Source organism: Gadus macrocephalus, chromosome 14, assembly GCF_031168955.1.
Source record: "Gadus macrocephalus chromosome 14, ASM3116895v1".
NCBI classification, from domain to species: domain Eukaryota; kingdom Metazoa; phylum Chordata; class Actinopteri; order Gadiformes; family Gadidae; genus Gadus; species Gadus macrocephalus.
This window is the reverse complement of record NC_082395.1, coordinates 3313718-3327411: the sequence shown is the minus strand read 5'-3', so window position 1 is coordinate 3327411 and position 13694 is coordinate 3313718. Positions and strand designations below refer to the sequence as shown.

General features: G+C 44.4%; 1 protein-coding gene across 3 annotated transcripts in view; it reads left to right on the top strand.

The window, feature by feature from the left end:
* The first annotated feature begins 65 nt into the window (after positions 1-65).
* Positions 66-13694, top strand: part of crtc3 (CREB regulated transcription coactivator 3) — a 33984-nt gene continuing 20355 nt past the window's right edge. For 2 of the 3 annotated variants that reach the window (XM_060071357.1, XM_060071355.1), the window contains exons 1-4: positions 66-1425; positions 4228-4338; positions 5649-5773; positions 10848-10907. In XM_060071357.1, coding sequence (XP_059927340.1) covers positions 1294-1425; positions 4228-4338; positions 5649-5773; positions 10848-10907 — 428 coding nt within the window. In that variant the 5' untranslated portion in view covers positions 66-1293. The remainder of the gene's footprint in view (positions 1426-4227; positions 4339-5648; positions 5774-10847; positions 10908-13694) is intronic. The other variant, XM_060071356.1, reaches the window with a different exon arrangement.

Genomic DNA, 13694 nt, shown 5'->3' with positions numbered 1-13694 from the left:
AGGTTGAAATGTATGTACCATTGGTTTTGTTCTAATTAATAGCCTATATTTCAAACCCACCCAAGAAGGCCCTTTACTGCCACCCTGTGGGAACCTCGGGCAGTCTATGTTTTTTTTTTACGAGGTTACGCTTGTGTTTTTCATGCCGAAGAGTATGAGGAAGCCAGGGAATCTGGCTGCAACCAACCTAGTGAAGCGACGAGCAGTGAGACAAATATTATTTTTATTATAACCCCCGGTCGAAACTTGGCAGAAGCAGGGATCATGGACGGATTACTTCAACTATTTTGCGTTTTTTCCCCTTAGTTTGTTGGATTTTTTTAATTTATTTTTTACAGATTTATACGATGCATCCGTTGTGTGTGGATTAATTAAAGGCTCGTATCGTGGAGCTTTATAACACTTGCTTTTATGTGACGATCAGCCACGAAAGGGAGCACCGTGTTACTTTCAGCGGGGGGGACCTGCAGTCGTCCGCGGCAACGACCTCACGTCGGTCTGACACTTGTTGAAAAGCCAACCTCTGCCTCAACGCCTCAGATACTCGCCACTTAAGCCGACAATATTCACTTTAACGACAGTTAGGACGATGCATTTCAGTGACAACACATGTATACAAAGCGACTAACGAGTCTAGAGTTCTGTTTTGGTTGTTGTTGCGAGTTTTGCAAAGTGTTTTTGTGGGTTAAAAACAAACAAACACACACACAACGGTGGCGGCTGTGGGACTGACAGCTTAGCTAAGCTAAGCTAGCCACGGTTGTTTTCTCCCGGGCTGTTAGTTACATTAACGCCCCGCTAGGACCCCGGCAACACGGTCACCCAACAAGTAAAAGTGTCTGCGACACGTAGAGTGTATCGGTAGTTTATTCGGAACACGCAAGAGTTGTAGAAGTGACCCAGCGTATATAGCTGCTCATACAGTTCGCCCCCCCCCCCCCCGCCCGTACACTGTTGTGATTACGGTGTAGCTCTAGCTTTAGCCACAGCGACTCTCAACTTTCATCAGAGCAACACTTAGCTTAGCCGCTAGCCGCGCTAGCCGCCAGACCGCCTGGCGAGACGCTCCGCAAACTTCATCTTGACGTTTCTCCGTACCCGGGAAGCCGCCCTCTATCTCCGGCCTTAGCTCGGACCGGGAGAGCGATGTGACGCGCGTTTACTACCCCCCCCGATGGATTTACCAAAACCTGGTTTTAGTGTGGTCTAAAAGCTGGACTCAAGACGGTTTCGTGTTGTTTTTTTTAGTTTCTGAAGTAGCTGGGAGTTTTTTTTAAAACTGCGGCCCGCACCATGTCTGGATCCCCGGGCACAGGTGGCTCCAACCCGAGGAAGTTCAGCGAGAAGATCGCTCTGCACAACCAGAAGCAGGCGGAGGAGACCCGGGCTTTTGACCAGCTCATGACGGATCTCAACGTCTCCAGGGTAAAGAACAAGAGTTGTTCTCTGTGCATCATGTTCTCTGCTTTGTTCCAGGGAACTGTCTGTGGTTTGATTTGTTAAATGTGCTTTATATAGTCTCTTCGAGATGTCAGATGATATTGATTGCCTAGTGTTGCATTTCAAATCAATCAATCAATCAATCAATCAATCGATCAATCAATCAATCTGTCAATCATCAATGTCTACGGGATGCGTTGATGTTTGGGGGAGAGGATGTGCACCTATGAGACATTGCCCCCATATCTTATCTGATGAGGTGATATGGCACCTCATCTCCAGATAAGACCGGTGGTGTGTGTGTGTGTGTGTGTGTGTGTGTGTGTGTGTGTGTGTGTGTGTGTGTGTGTGTGTGTGTGTGTGTGTGTGTGTGTGTGTGTGTGTGTGTGTGTGTGTGTGTGTGTGTGTGTGTGTGTGTGTGTGTGTGTGTGTGTGTGTGTGTGTGTCCGACAAACCGTTCCTCCTTCCGTGATGTTTGAAAAGAGTCAAAAGCGTGGACAGGCCCTAATTTCCGACCCGTTACACATGTGTCACGGGTGTTACACACTGTTGATGATGTATAAATCACCCACTTTAAGTGCATAGCTTGGCTAAAAGTCCTTGTTGAAGATATTGTGATGAATTCGGATAGTTTGCATGCAAAACCTGGATGAAAGCATTAATTCTTTTCAGTTGATTATAATTATAGGGTGAACACATTTATTTTCAAAAACGTTGTTTGCACTGTTTGATGGGTTCCCATTAGAGAACTGGGATGGCATGCTCCCTACCATTATGTACTGCTAATGGTTACAGCGATATCATGTTTAGCTTTGTAACGAGTTAACAGCATTGCTATATGCGTCGAATTTCCCGATTTTTCACAACTTTAAATCTTTTAATAAATTGTAGCCTCCCATGAAAATGGTTTGGTACATCATTTCAATAATATTCTCTCCCAAGACTATATAAAAGGTACCATTCATGTTATTTTCATACCATCATTGGCATACAGTGTGTTATTTTTACTAGAGGGCGTTCTAACAGGCCAGTCATAGAGGATGTGGTTTTGAGGTTCTACTGAATTAACTTTGCCATAAGGTATGAACTGTCAGTGACCCTTGCAAGACAGAATGGCCCAGTGAGTGACTGAGTGCAGGTATATAGAGGCTTGACAGATGTGCAGCCCGTCTCTGCCAGCAAACCACTGTAATTTGAAGTAGGCTTTCTGTTCTGGTTTGCTCCTTGAACACAAACCACCCGACAGGTAAGCGCCTATTTTCAAACATTCTTATTTTTGGACGGCTGTGGTTGAAGAAAATAATGCCTGATTTGGTACTACCATAAAAGTATTCATAAATCATATTTTTTAACAAAAACGATTAGGGATTGTTGTTGTTTAAGTATTTTCTTGGATAAATGGAAGGTTGATAAATGGCTGAATGCCGGTTTAAACACAATGATATTGCATTTTATTGTTCTCTTTGAACAAAATCTCTGTCTTGGCTTGGTGTACATACAGTGCAAGCAATCAAATCAAGGCGTCAGAAAAAAAATCAGACAAAGGAGAGACAAGTTCACATGCAAGTTCACATGCACTGTTTCCCAATTGTTGATGGCCTCAGTTAACTGAACCTTAGTAGAACAAGTCCTCGCTTGTTTACTACGAGTTGATACCTGTGACAACTGATGTAGAGTTTTGGGACATATACATTGCCAATTTCCTCGCATGCTGGCGAAGATAGATGCTAATGGTAGGTGTAGATATTATTTTTAACAGTCCTGGGTCCCATGCCAATTTGTGATTTTTTTTCTCTCCCTTACATATGTATTAACATTTAACCAGAGTGCACCAGTGTACCTATTGGAAAACAACATGGTTACAGCAATTCTTTATGAACTTTGCAAGTTAAAGATCGTCTGAAACCCTTGATCACATTGTGGTAAATCAGTGCCAAAAAGAGAGAGCTAGTAACAGAGCATGATTTTGATTAAAAAATACCTTTGCTGCTCTCACCCTGCATTTTTTTTTAGCCCCCATTGGTCAGAATGTGCTGGGAGCTATCTTAAAATGAAATTGGCTTGTACAGATTCACAGACAACTGGAAAAAATAGATATTTTCCCGAAAAAAATATTATTTTCCAGAGTGGTCGTTTTCTATTGGCTGTGCACCCAACCTCGAGGGAGCGTGACCTCTTTCACACTCCCTTGCTCCATCAAAGCCCCTCAAAAATGCTGTTATGTACCCCAAAGTGTCAATTTCCTTTTCTGACTGCTCAGATGCATCTTTTGAATCATGTTGCGGAAGTTCTCCTGCTGAAACTGGTGTTGAGCTACCCTTTAATCTCGCCTTTGGTGACCTAGGTCAGGAATCTAGTCGTCACATGAAAGGCAATCACTTGGTGCTTGTAGGCCCTTGTGTCTCGGTCTACTCAAAGGAAACAGAAAAAATGGGCTATTAGTTATTACGTTACGTACTTTGCCTCATGTAGGGAGCAGCGTGATTGAAATTGTAAATACTGATAGCGTTCTATACACGCTCCAAGGTGTCGATACAGGCAACCGAATCAAAGAGCGGTTCTGACAAAAGCATGGGCACAACAAGATAATAGACGGTAATTGCCATATTTTTCTGTCTCTGGATTAAGGCCGTTTTGTAATAAGAGTGGAAGGCCAATCTCTAATCGGCACCCTGTTCCATTAGCAACAAGCCTTAAACAGTCACCGCGCTCAGTTAGAGAGTTGGGGATAAAAACAAAAACTCATATTAAATTATGCGTGTTTGTGTTTCTGTTCTGACGTGGCAGGTGCAGTTTCAGAAGATCCAGCAGCTTCGCCTGTCTCAGACACGGGCCCCATACTATGGCGGATCGCTGCCCAACGTCAACCAGATTGGCAATACCAGCAACGACTTCCAGGTGGGTAACAGCCCTCGCCAACTGCGCTGCATGGACTATCCTAGTGCTCCTTCGATAATGGCACTCATTGGACACGTCCGACAAAGTTAGTGTTAAGAAAATAAATACAAAAACAAAGAAGTCTATGTGATGGCTAAATCCAACTAGAACCGAAGCCCCCGCTGTATAATTCCGATCCAAACCCAAGCCAAGGTCTTGTTTTCAGCATTCGCCTTCTCAAGGCCAGTTGCATCTGCCCTCAAGTGTCTATTCAAGTGTTTTCTAAACTCCTGGCAGAAGAACAGCAGAACACTGTACTGGACTTTCAGAAGTGCAAATTCGCCCACCCCCTTGAGGCCATTAAATAATTCAGATGGGGTTTTATACAGACTTTGGCAAAGACAGAATAGTAGATCAATGCTTAGCTCTGGTTGCATGTTTTTCCCAGCCCCTCTTTGAGAGGCACAGTGCTTGTAATGCTCTTATCACTGCAGTGCTTTGCAATAGCTGAACACCAGTATCTGTGTCCGTTTTCCGAGGAGAGTACACAACCAGGGTATAGAGGGGCCAGGTAAAAGTCCCCTTTTTGGGCTGGAAGAATGGGCCTTTGAGGCAGAGCTGTGATAGTTGCACTATGACCGCGGTGCAGAAAATCAATCCCAGTTGTTAGGCAAAGTGGCTTTTAAGCTGTGGGGATCCCTTAGCCTAATGGGAAAGGGAAACTCCTTATTCTGAATGGCTGCTGAATTTCACTCTTTGGTGGTTATGTATTACCTACCGCCTGCTCCATTCAAACCAAGTGTACAGAGTGTGCAGAATAATGGTCCTACAGGGAATGCCGCAAGAAGAAATGGCTGATACATTTGAAAACATGAAGCTGCCTTTGCAGTGTATATTTTTGGATTGTATGTATTGTTTTAATAAATAATATAAAACTCAAACTGAATCCTCTCTCACAGTATCAACCCCTCTGAATTGAACGCCTACCTCTGTCTTATGTCTCTGTATTGCTTAGGCTAGATATGACTATATTTTTCATCTTTGCAGTGGGGTTTTGCTTATTAATTATGATAATATATCAATTGAATTATTATAATATAAAAATAATATATAAAATAAAAATAATGGTTTTTTATTTATTCGGAATGGCATCACCCTACATAATCTAGCAAGAAATAGAAAGAAATGGCGATTCCTACCAAAATCCCAGAAAGAAAAAATATTGAATATTGTTTTTGTGGTCACAACTCACACTGCAAAGCCCATCTGCTGTACGAGTCACGTAAGCCTGGGAGATCTGACCGCTGTTCGCCTGTGCCCCCACTCCCCAGGGTGGCTTCCCCTCAGGGCTGGACTCTGTCAGAGGGACCCGTCACCATGGACTGGTTGAGAGGGTCCACCGGAACCGCATCAACTCCCCGCTTCGCCGGCCCCTGGACAAGCACGGACGGCAGATATCCTTCACACACTCGACGGCAGGCAGGCCTTCTGAATTCACAGCGTCATAAAAAGCACACCTTGCAATGTGGATGTTATCAAGGTGTCAACAGTAATGTCAATATGCGAGTGGTTTTTGTGGTCATCAGGTTGGTGTGTTGTGTTCTGTGGCAGAGTGGACTGGGATGCCTGAGTGAAGGCCCTGGTTTGAGCTATGTCTATTAGGGATCGACCGATACAGATTTTTTAGGGCCGATACGATACCGATATTTTTTTATCAGCCTTAGCCGATACGCCAATACCGATTTTCTTGAGCCGATATTTAGAGCCGATACTGCTTTTGCTCCCTCAATCATAAAAATTACACTGATATCAAATGTTACAAGTCTCAATTTGAAAAAGGAACATTTATTGAACTTCAATATAAAAAACAATATTTAACAAATAGTAAAAACAGGTGAGGTAGAACAAGTAAGAACAAGTAGATGAACAATATTTAACAAATATTAAAAACAGGTGAGGGAGAACAAGTAAAAAAAAATAATATCGGCGAAAATCAGCCGCGTATCGGCCGATACGATACACGTAAAAAACGCGAATATCGGCCGATAATATTGGCCGACCGATATATCGGTCGATCCCTGATGTCTATGATATTCCTCAGTACAGGGCAGCTGTATGGTATATTGTGTTATTGTGAACTGTTATACATTTGCAGTGGTTAACAGATACGTGTCAACGTTGTGTGTCAATGACAATGACAAACTCACTGTTTCTACATAGGTTTTAATTACACCATTGCTCTATTTTGCAATGAAAAATCCACTGTTTTTCCATGGAGAAACACGTCTTGATTACACCAGGGCCCTCTGTTGCAGGTGTGAGTCACTAAATGCTTGTAGAATGCAACAGGCGCGCACTCACCCTGGCCTCCCTTCCCCTCTCAACTACGTAGGCATCCATTATTAAAGTAATGTCGCTACGACTTCCCCATTAAGAAGCATCGGATTGAGAAATCACAGTATCGACCTTTGGGGATTCCACATCCACAAGGCTGGCACAGCAGTATGAACCGGTGTGTGTTCGAACAACAGGAGCCTTGTTATTTGATCCTGTTTGAAGTCTTGTGGTCTGTTGTTTGAAGCCCATATAGCAAGTGGAAGACGAGCATTGTGCACAATAGTTCGCCTCAGATTGCTTAGCGATAGGTTCCCATAATGAAAATGAATATTGAGGGTTTGCGATTTGTGTATGATCAGCCTTATCTTCCATTCCTATATTTAATTTTAAGTGTCAGAGATTGAGATGATGATCATTTTGCGCCGAATCACAATGCTCTGTAAACTGTTGCAAGAATTGGTTATTGTTGCGGTTCTTGTATCACTTTTGAAAGGCTTACAACATGGGAATATTTGTAAATATTTGCTCACGGCAATACGATTGTCTCGTCCTTAGAGACCAGATTGGCTTCATGGTTGAAGAGAGTGCTTCTCCTGTTACTTTGGCTAGGAGCTTGGCCATGTTGTAACACACGGTCCAGACTCTAGACTGACGTGTAGTAAGCAATAGGACAAACTTGGTGGTTTATTGTTTCTAATTTCAATGGTAGTCCACTGCTTCGGTCCAATGGTTCCCACTATGCCCGGCACAGATCCAAAACATTCCTCACTAGCAACTACTCCACCGATGAAATCAATGGAGGCCTTTTTTGTTTTCGGCAAATGCAGCTTGCAGCCCACCACTCTGAGTTGGCAGAAGTTTCTCCATAAAGTGTGTGTGTGTGTGTGTGTGTGTGTGTGTGTGTGTGTGTGTGTGTGTGTGTGTGTGTGTGTGTGTGTGTGTGTGTGTGTGTGTGTGTGTGTGTGTGTGTGTGTGTGTGTGTGTGTGTGTGTGTGTGTGTGTGTGTGAGAGAGAGAGATTTGGGTGTAGGCTTAATTTTTTGGCACTTGGCATTTTCCTATGCAAGTCGGCTTTTGTTGGAAGCCTATACAAATCATATAGCACTGTATGTGCGCAAAGGCGAGCACTGCAAATGTTCTCAAGAACATCCATTTTTGCTAACTTTCTTTTCTATTTTGTTAACTCGCCACAGAATGTTGGCACATCTCATGGCTTTCTCTTGTTTTGTTTACGGTCGAAAGAGCACGGAGGTTGCCTGATGTAAGGCTGAGTGCAGGAGCGCCTTGCTCAAATTACAGTCAGACTTTGCTTCTTGTTTGGAAGAGTGCTAGACACAAAGCCATGTGACCAAAATGCAAAACCGACAATCCTTGAATTCTCAGCTGAGGAGTGTGAACATACTATTAGTCTCTCTATTTGCTCGTGTGCGCTCAAATTTTAACCGGCTTTCTGTCTCGGGAAAACACAGTTCATCTCTCTGGTCTTTTTTTTTTTTTTGAAAAACACAAATTGGTCAGTGCAGCATGTAGTCTCACAGTGAGATGAGGGAGGCCGGGCCCCAGACTGTTTGCCCAGTGGAGCTAGGGTCATGCTCTGGAGGTTTTTTTCTGTTCTGTAGGCAGCATATGTCCCTCACAGTGGAAGCTTGTTTTCTTGGTTGTTTTACAATTTTAATCTGGCCAAACTAGACAGCTGGTGTTCTAGAAACTTCCTTCGTTCCTCTGACGCTTTCTGAGCAAATGTCTTGTGCCTGACATTTTGCTGTACACTGGCAGCAAAATGAGGCTGCTATTATTTTGTGAAGTCGAATTGTAATGTTTAAGACATTAAGAGTATTTCAGCTTGTACCAAAAGTGCCATCTCTTTCAAAATGCTTGTTGCAATAATTTAATATACAATAATCTTACCTTAACATGAGCTGAGATACGTGTTTGAGGTATCAGTATACCACAGCTCTGATTTATTCAAATGTAATCTACATATCAATTTAAATAAAGGAGTTCTGGCTGAGTTTCTTCCTGATTGTCCAATAAAAAAACAAGACTTCCTTAGTGGTTTGAATATTTTGAATTCAACCCCCCAAAGCTTGGCCACATGAGCAACACTGACCTCAAATAACCCATCAGCTATTGTCGTTCCAAGAATGACGTTTCATAGCATAGTTGTGGCCAGATTGTCTGAAAATGTTTCAGCCTTTAACAATGATCGTGAATACTACATCTTGGGACTGGATAGTTCCTGGATAGTCTCTTATTGGGGTGCCTATGCATTGCTTTGAAGCTCACGTTCAATCTATGTTGCGTGGCCGTCTTGAAGACACACCGAGTCTATTCCTGTTCTCGGGAAGGACGTATGTATCAGTGCCCGCCTCTTGCCATCACGGAATACTCATTCTGCGGCGCAGGCCGTCCGAGAGGCCGAGTGACGCAACGTTGGCTCCAGTTCTGTCACACCTAGCCTTTGTCATTCTGCCATTAGTCCGGAACGTTCTATCCTGGTGGCCGACCGTCAGCCGCCAGCCGTCCACCATCTCGTGCTCATTAGGACTGGTTTCATCTGAAACCAGGTTCCCTAGCGATCTGTCACCACACTGACGCTAAGTGTTACATAGCTTTGGTGTTTGTGTATTTTTGGACTGTGATGGATCTGAGTTATTCGTTTCAGTGCTATAGGTTTTCATACATGCACCGAAACAGTATTCTGGTGGAAAGTACATTAACGTTTTTTACATTTAGGGCATTAAGCAGTTGCTTTATCCAAAGCGACTTACAATAAATACACTTGTCATAAGAAAGAGAAAGAGATGAAACAATATTGCTGTCGGTACAGTTAGGATGTTCATAGAAACAAGTGCCAAGCACTAACAATCGCCAGGTTAACCCATTCCCAGCATACAACAAAGCTAGCTAGGATAAGCTAGCTAGCTAGTATCATACAGACAACGAAGGCATCAGGCCCTTCCGGTCTGGTGTCCAGACATGGCCTTGTAAGAGTGGCGGGGGACTGTGACGCATTTGAAAATGTATGAGTAGGAAGGATATCCGGACTGGAGCAGGATATGGCGCGGTGAATGGACTGAATATACGGTCTGAATGAAGGGGAAATCATGAACCAGAAGCTTGAAGAAAGCCTTGAAGAAAGCCTGATGCTTCTCCTTTTGGCCTGAAGCTATGTGTATATATATATGTGAATGTCATGTATTGTATGTATTTATATATATGTTTACAGGGAGCCAGGGTTAACATTGTAAATGGAGTCCTCATTTTCAGTAGAAAGTTTATTTTCTTAATTAAAACAATTATTTATTCATTATCCTCCTCTATTTTGATCCAAATGTACTCCATCTTGGTCAATTGAGCCTCTCACAGAAAAGAGACAAACTTGAAAGATTTCTCTTTCAAGAATGTTTCATAATTTATTCTACTGTGGTGTCTTAACGTGGTTTGATCTATAATCATAGTTGTGCAAGAATGCATCACGCAGTGATATAACCTGTTTGACAAGATTGTTTCATTCGCCCTGGCGTAAACATAAGACTCTGTGTTAGTCTACATTTCTCTCTTGGGGAACAGGGATACTACGGAGTGGTTTGAGGGACAGCGTTGTGATGGCTTAGCCCTATCAGATGTGTCATCAAGGAGGCAGTACCATGCACTAGCACAATATTTCTAATTTATCCACGAAACACGAAGACTTAAGACGGGAGGGAGCCACAGAGTTCCTCCCTGGGCTGTAGAGCTACCCTTGCGGAGACAATGTCAGGAACTCTCTGGAGGCATTCCATGCAGGAAGCATAATGCTCTCATTGTTCCAGTGGCTCTTTCAACAAAGCTGCTACATTATTCACACTATTATTCACACTTGCCTCCCAATCGCCGTTATAAATGAGAACATCCACTGACACGCATGCATAATAAAATGTTCCCTCGCTCGCGACACGTTCAAACTGTAGCCTGTGGACTTTTTAACGACAGGCCTGTTTGTAAGGCCTCCGTTCTCTGGTGTGGTTGATTTCCGACCGCACAGATTTTGGTTTCGCTCATCATTACATCTGCCTCGATCTCTTCCTTGCTCCCCGTGTCTGTCCCACCTGATGACGTTAATGATGGAACGACTGCGCTTGTGTCATAAGAGAAACGCTATGTAATTAGTGTACAGTGTTATTAGTGTGTTTCCTTAACCAAAGTCCACATTGAGAGCTCTCCGTACGCGACGGCGTACCTGTCCCCGCCCCCGGACAACAACTGGAGAAGGTGAGCGAAGCCTGCAGCCAGCCCCCCCAGATCACCCTGCCATCGCAGCTGTCCCCTCGCCGTCTGCTGCTTGTTTACCGTTTTCAGGTTTCTCTCCTCTGTACCCACCAAACATGGTTAATAAGCTGCTATTCCTCCATCCCCTGTCCTCTCGTCACCTAACCCGAGGCAGAACCCCTGTTCGTCTGACTTAATGTCTACAGTGCCAAAGCCAATGCATCCCCTTTGGTTTGAGATGTGTCTGTTGTCCCCCCCCTGATGAAGCTGCTCTGTGGTCCCTGTTTACGGCGTTTAACAAAAGGTGTTTGACGGCCCTTTGGTCTAAAGGTCAGGCCCCGGAGCCATAGTGACGTTGTCATGTTGTCCCTATTCCTTTCTTACTTTTTCATTTTTTTTTCGTTTTCTTTGCAGTGTCAAAAATCACAGAAATGTGTCTTGATGACTGCCAGTGGTAATACACTTGCCGCTGAATACATAGTGTTGGCCAACATCTCCTTTTTTCCGCTGCAGCTGCCTGGCTGCACCTACCCCGAGCAGTCGTTGTAATTACTGGATGGGCTTTCCTTCTTTTGCTTGGTGTTTACAGGGGAGTGAATTATAGCTCTGCAATAAAAGAGTTGGCAGGCCCCTCCCCTCGGCGCTCTCTTCCCCTCTCGCTGCTACCTCTCGAACTGTGTGCTGCACGGCTGCCCGTCCTTCCTCCACCACGCCGTGGCCGTGTCTCGTATCCTGACATATGTAAAGCACACCGTACGTACGCGGGAGGCTTGCCAGCCCCCGTGTTGGCTGCGCATGCAGGAACATGACCGCAGAGGGGAGGAGCGTGCGGTACACGCCCTTGGATCATTGTTGTCCTGATGGAACAGGTTGGCCGCCACACCTGACGCAGCCAACAGACATCGGGGCGCTCAGTGTGTGCGTGTTTCTGCATGGCTGCGTGTGAAAAACTGAGCTAACTGTGTCTTCCAATATCCCCATTCCGGAAGTCGTTCAACGTGCGAGTCTGTAACCGGTTTTGTAACCTGATTCGTTGGGATTGCACGAGACAAAGTGGACACTTTTAAAAATGTTTTTCGGGTTTGAAAAGAAAATGCTCAATGTGGGTTAAAATACAAAGTAAATCTGTTGTATGCATTAATGAGGTAATAACGTTGTTTAATCCGTTCTTCCCTCCCTGCAGATGAATCAAATATGAATATTTGAACCGTTGTAATTACCTATTCATAACACGGTAGGCTGTGCCAAATAATGACACATTCATGTAATCCAAACCATTAATGCTTAATGTGTCCTCGTTTTGCACAAGGCTAATTTGTTTTCACTATGTACCATTTACAGTTTTGTATGCAGTTTAAAAAAAAAAAAAAAAAAAAAAAAAAAAAAGTGCAATCCAGAATTCACAAATGAATGTGTTCCACTTGCAGATATCTCTGGTTGTAATCTATCCGTCTCCCTCTCCCTAATCATCTCTATCCCTGCGTGGCTGCCATCCGTTATGTCATACCCTCGCAGGCCAAGTCTCTCCTCGGGAAGCAGCCTGCCTTCCCAGCCTGCCTTCCCCCCCCCCCTCCTCCTCAGCGGTGGGCCTTTGGCTAACGTCTGTCTCTCACTGGCATGTCCCACTACCCCTCCTTGGCCCAGACAAACAGTTGGTTGTCAGTTGGTTGTTTGATTCGTTACCGCTGGCTAAGGAGGTTAGCTTGTTTCCTTAGCATCATACCTACCAGTAGCTACTCCAAAACACACTGGCTGTTTCCTGGCTTGGTTGATTCCTGGGCAGTGGGCGTGCGTATGGATGTCTGAAAGGGAGACATTAATAGTAAAATGCAGTTATTCTGAGCTTGATCCTTGGCTACAGGCATCGGCAAAGGGCAATGTAAACAGAATGCATTAAACACAGTGCAATGTTTTGCCATAAATTAATTAATAAACATAGGCCTAGGAAATTAAAGCCCATGTGGCTCGGCTATCAGCAAAAGGCTGTTATTTCTTCAAATATGCACTTTGTATCCTCCTGACTGCATGCATGTGTTCAAGCCTATTTGTAAAATGATGAGTGTCTCGAGAATGAAAACCCATCTTCCCACGCCTCAAGAGAAGATTGAGAAGGGGAAAAAGTGCAAGTTTCACACAGTCTTTGACTTTTGTGTCTCAATTGAAAGCCAAATAAGTACTGAAATAAGAAAATACTGTCAATACATTGTGTGTGTGTGTGTGTGCGCTCCTGCATGGAGATCGCTGAAAAGTGAATGTTCTTTCCTCGAACAAATCTCCAGGCCTGGTGTCCCTGCAGTGGCAGATTCCCTGCAGCTTTCTCTCTCAGGAGAGCTGAGCAGGAAGTGTTTATATCCCCGACCACATCTTCCGTGGATTACGACCAGTTCAACCCTGGAGAGGAGCCACAAATCCTTTTTAACCCTCTCAGCGTATCCGCTGCAATCCACGTTGCTCAGCGGGAACTCGCTGCTGCATTTAGTTCCATACAACCGGCTTATTCTCAAGCACTGTGAGAGGGCAGCCGTGAATGCGTGATGGCGGGTTTTCTTCAGAGGCAAACATCACCCTGTTCCGCCGTGGCGGGTGGTTCCTTTTTGACCCGTCGACGGTGAATGTTTGTGATCGATTGATCCCTCCCCCCGTGGCTCCAGCTTCTCAGTGTTGAGGCCGATCCGAACGCTCAGAAGACTGACCGCTCAGTGCTCTGGGACTGTCAGGCATGACAGAAATGTAGGGGGAACTGGGCTGTTCACACAGCCTCTAACCTCCCTTTGGCTCAGCAGTCTGGCC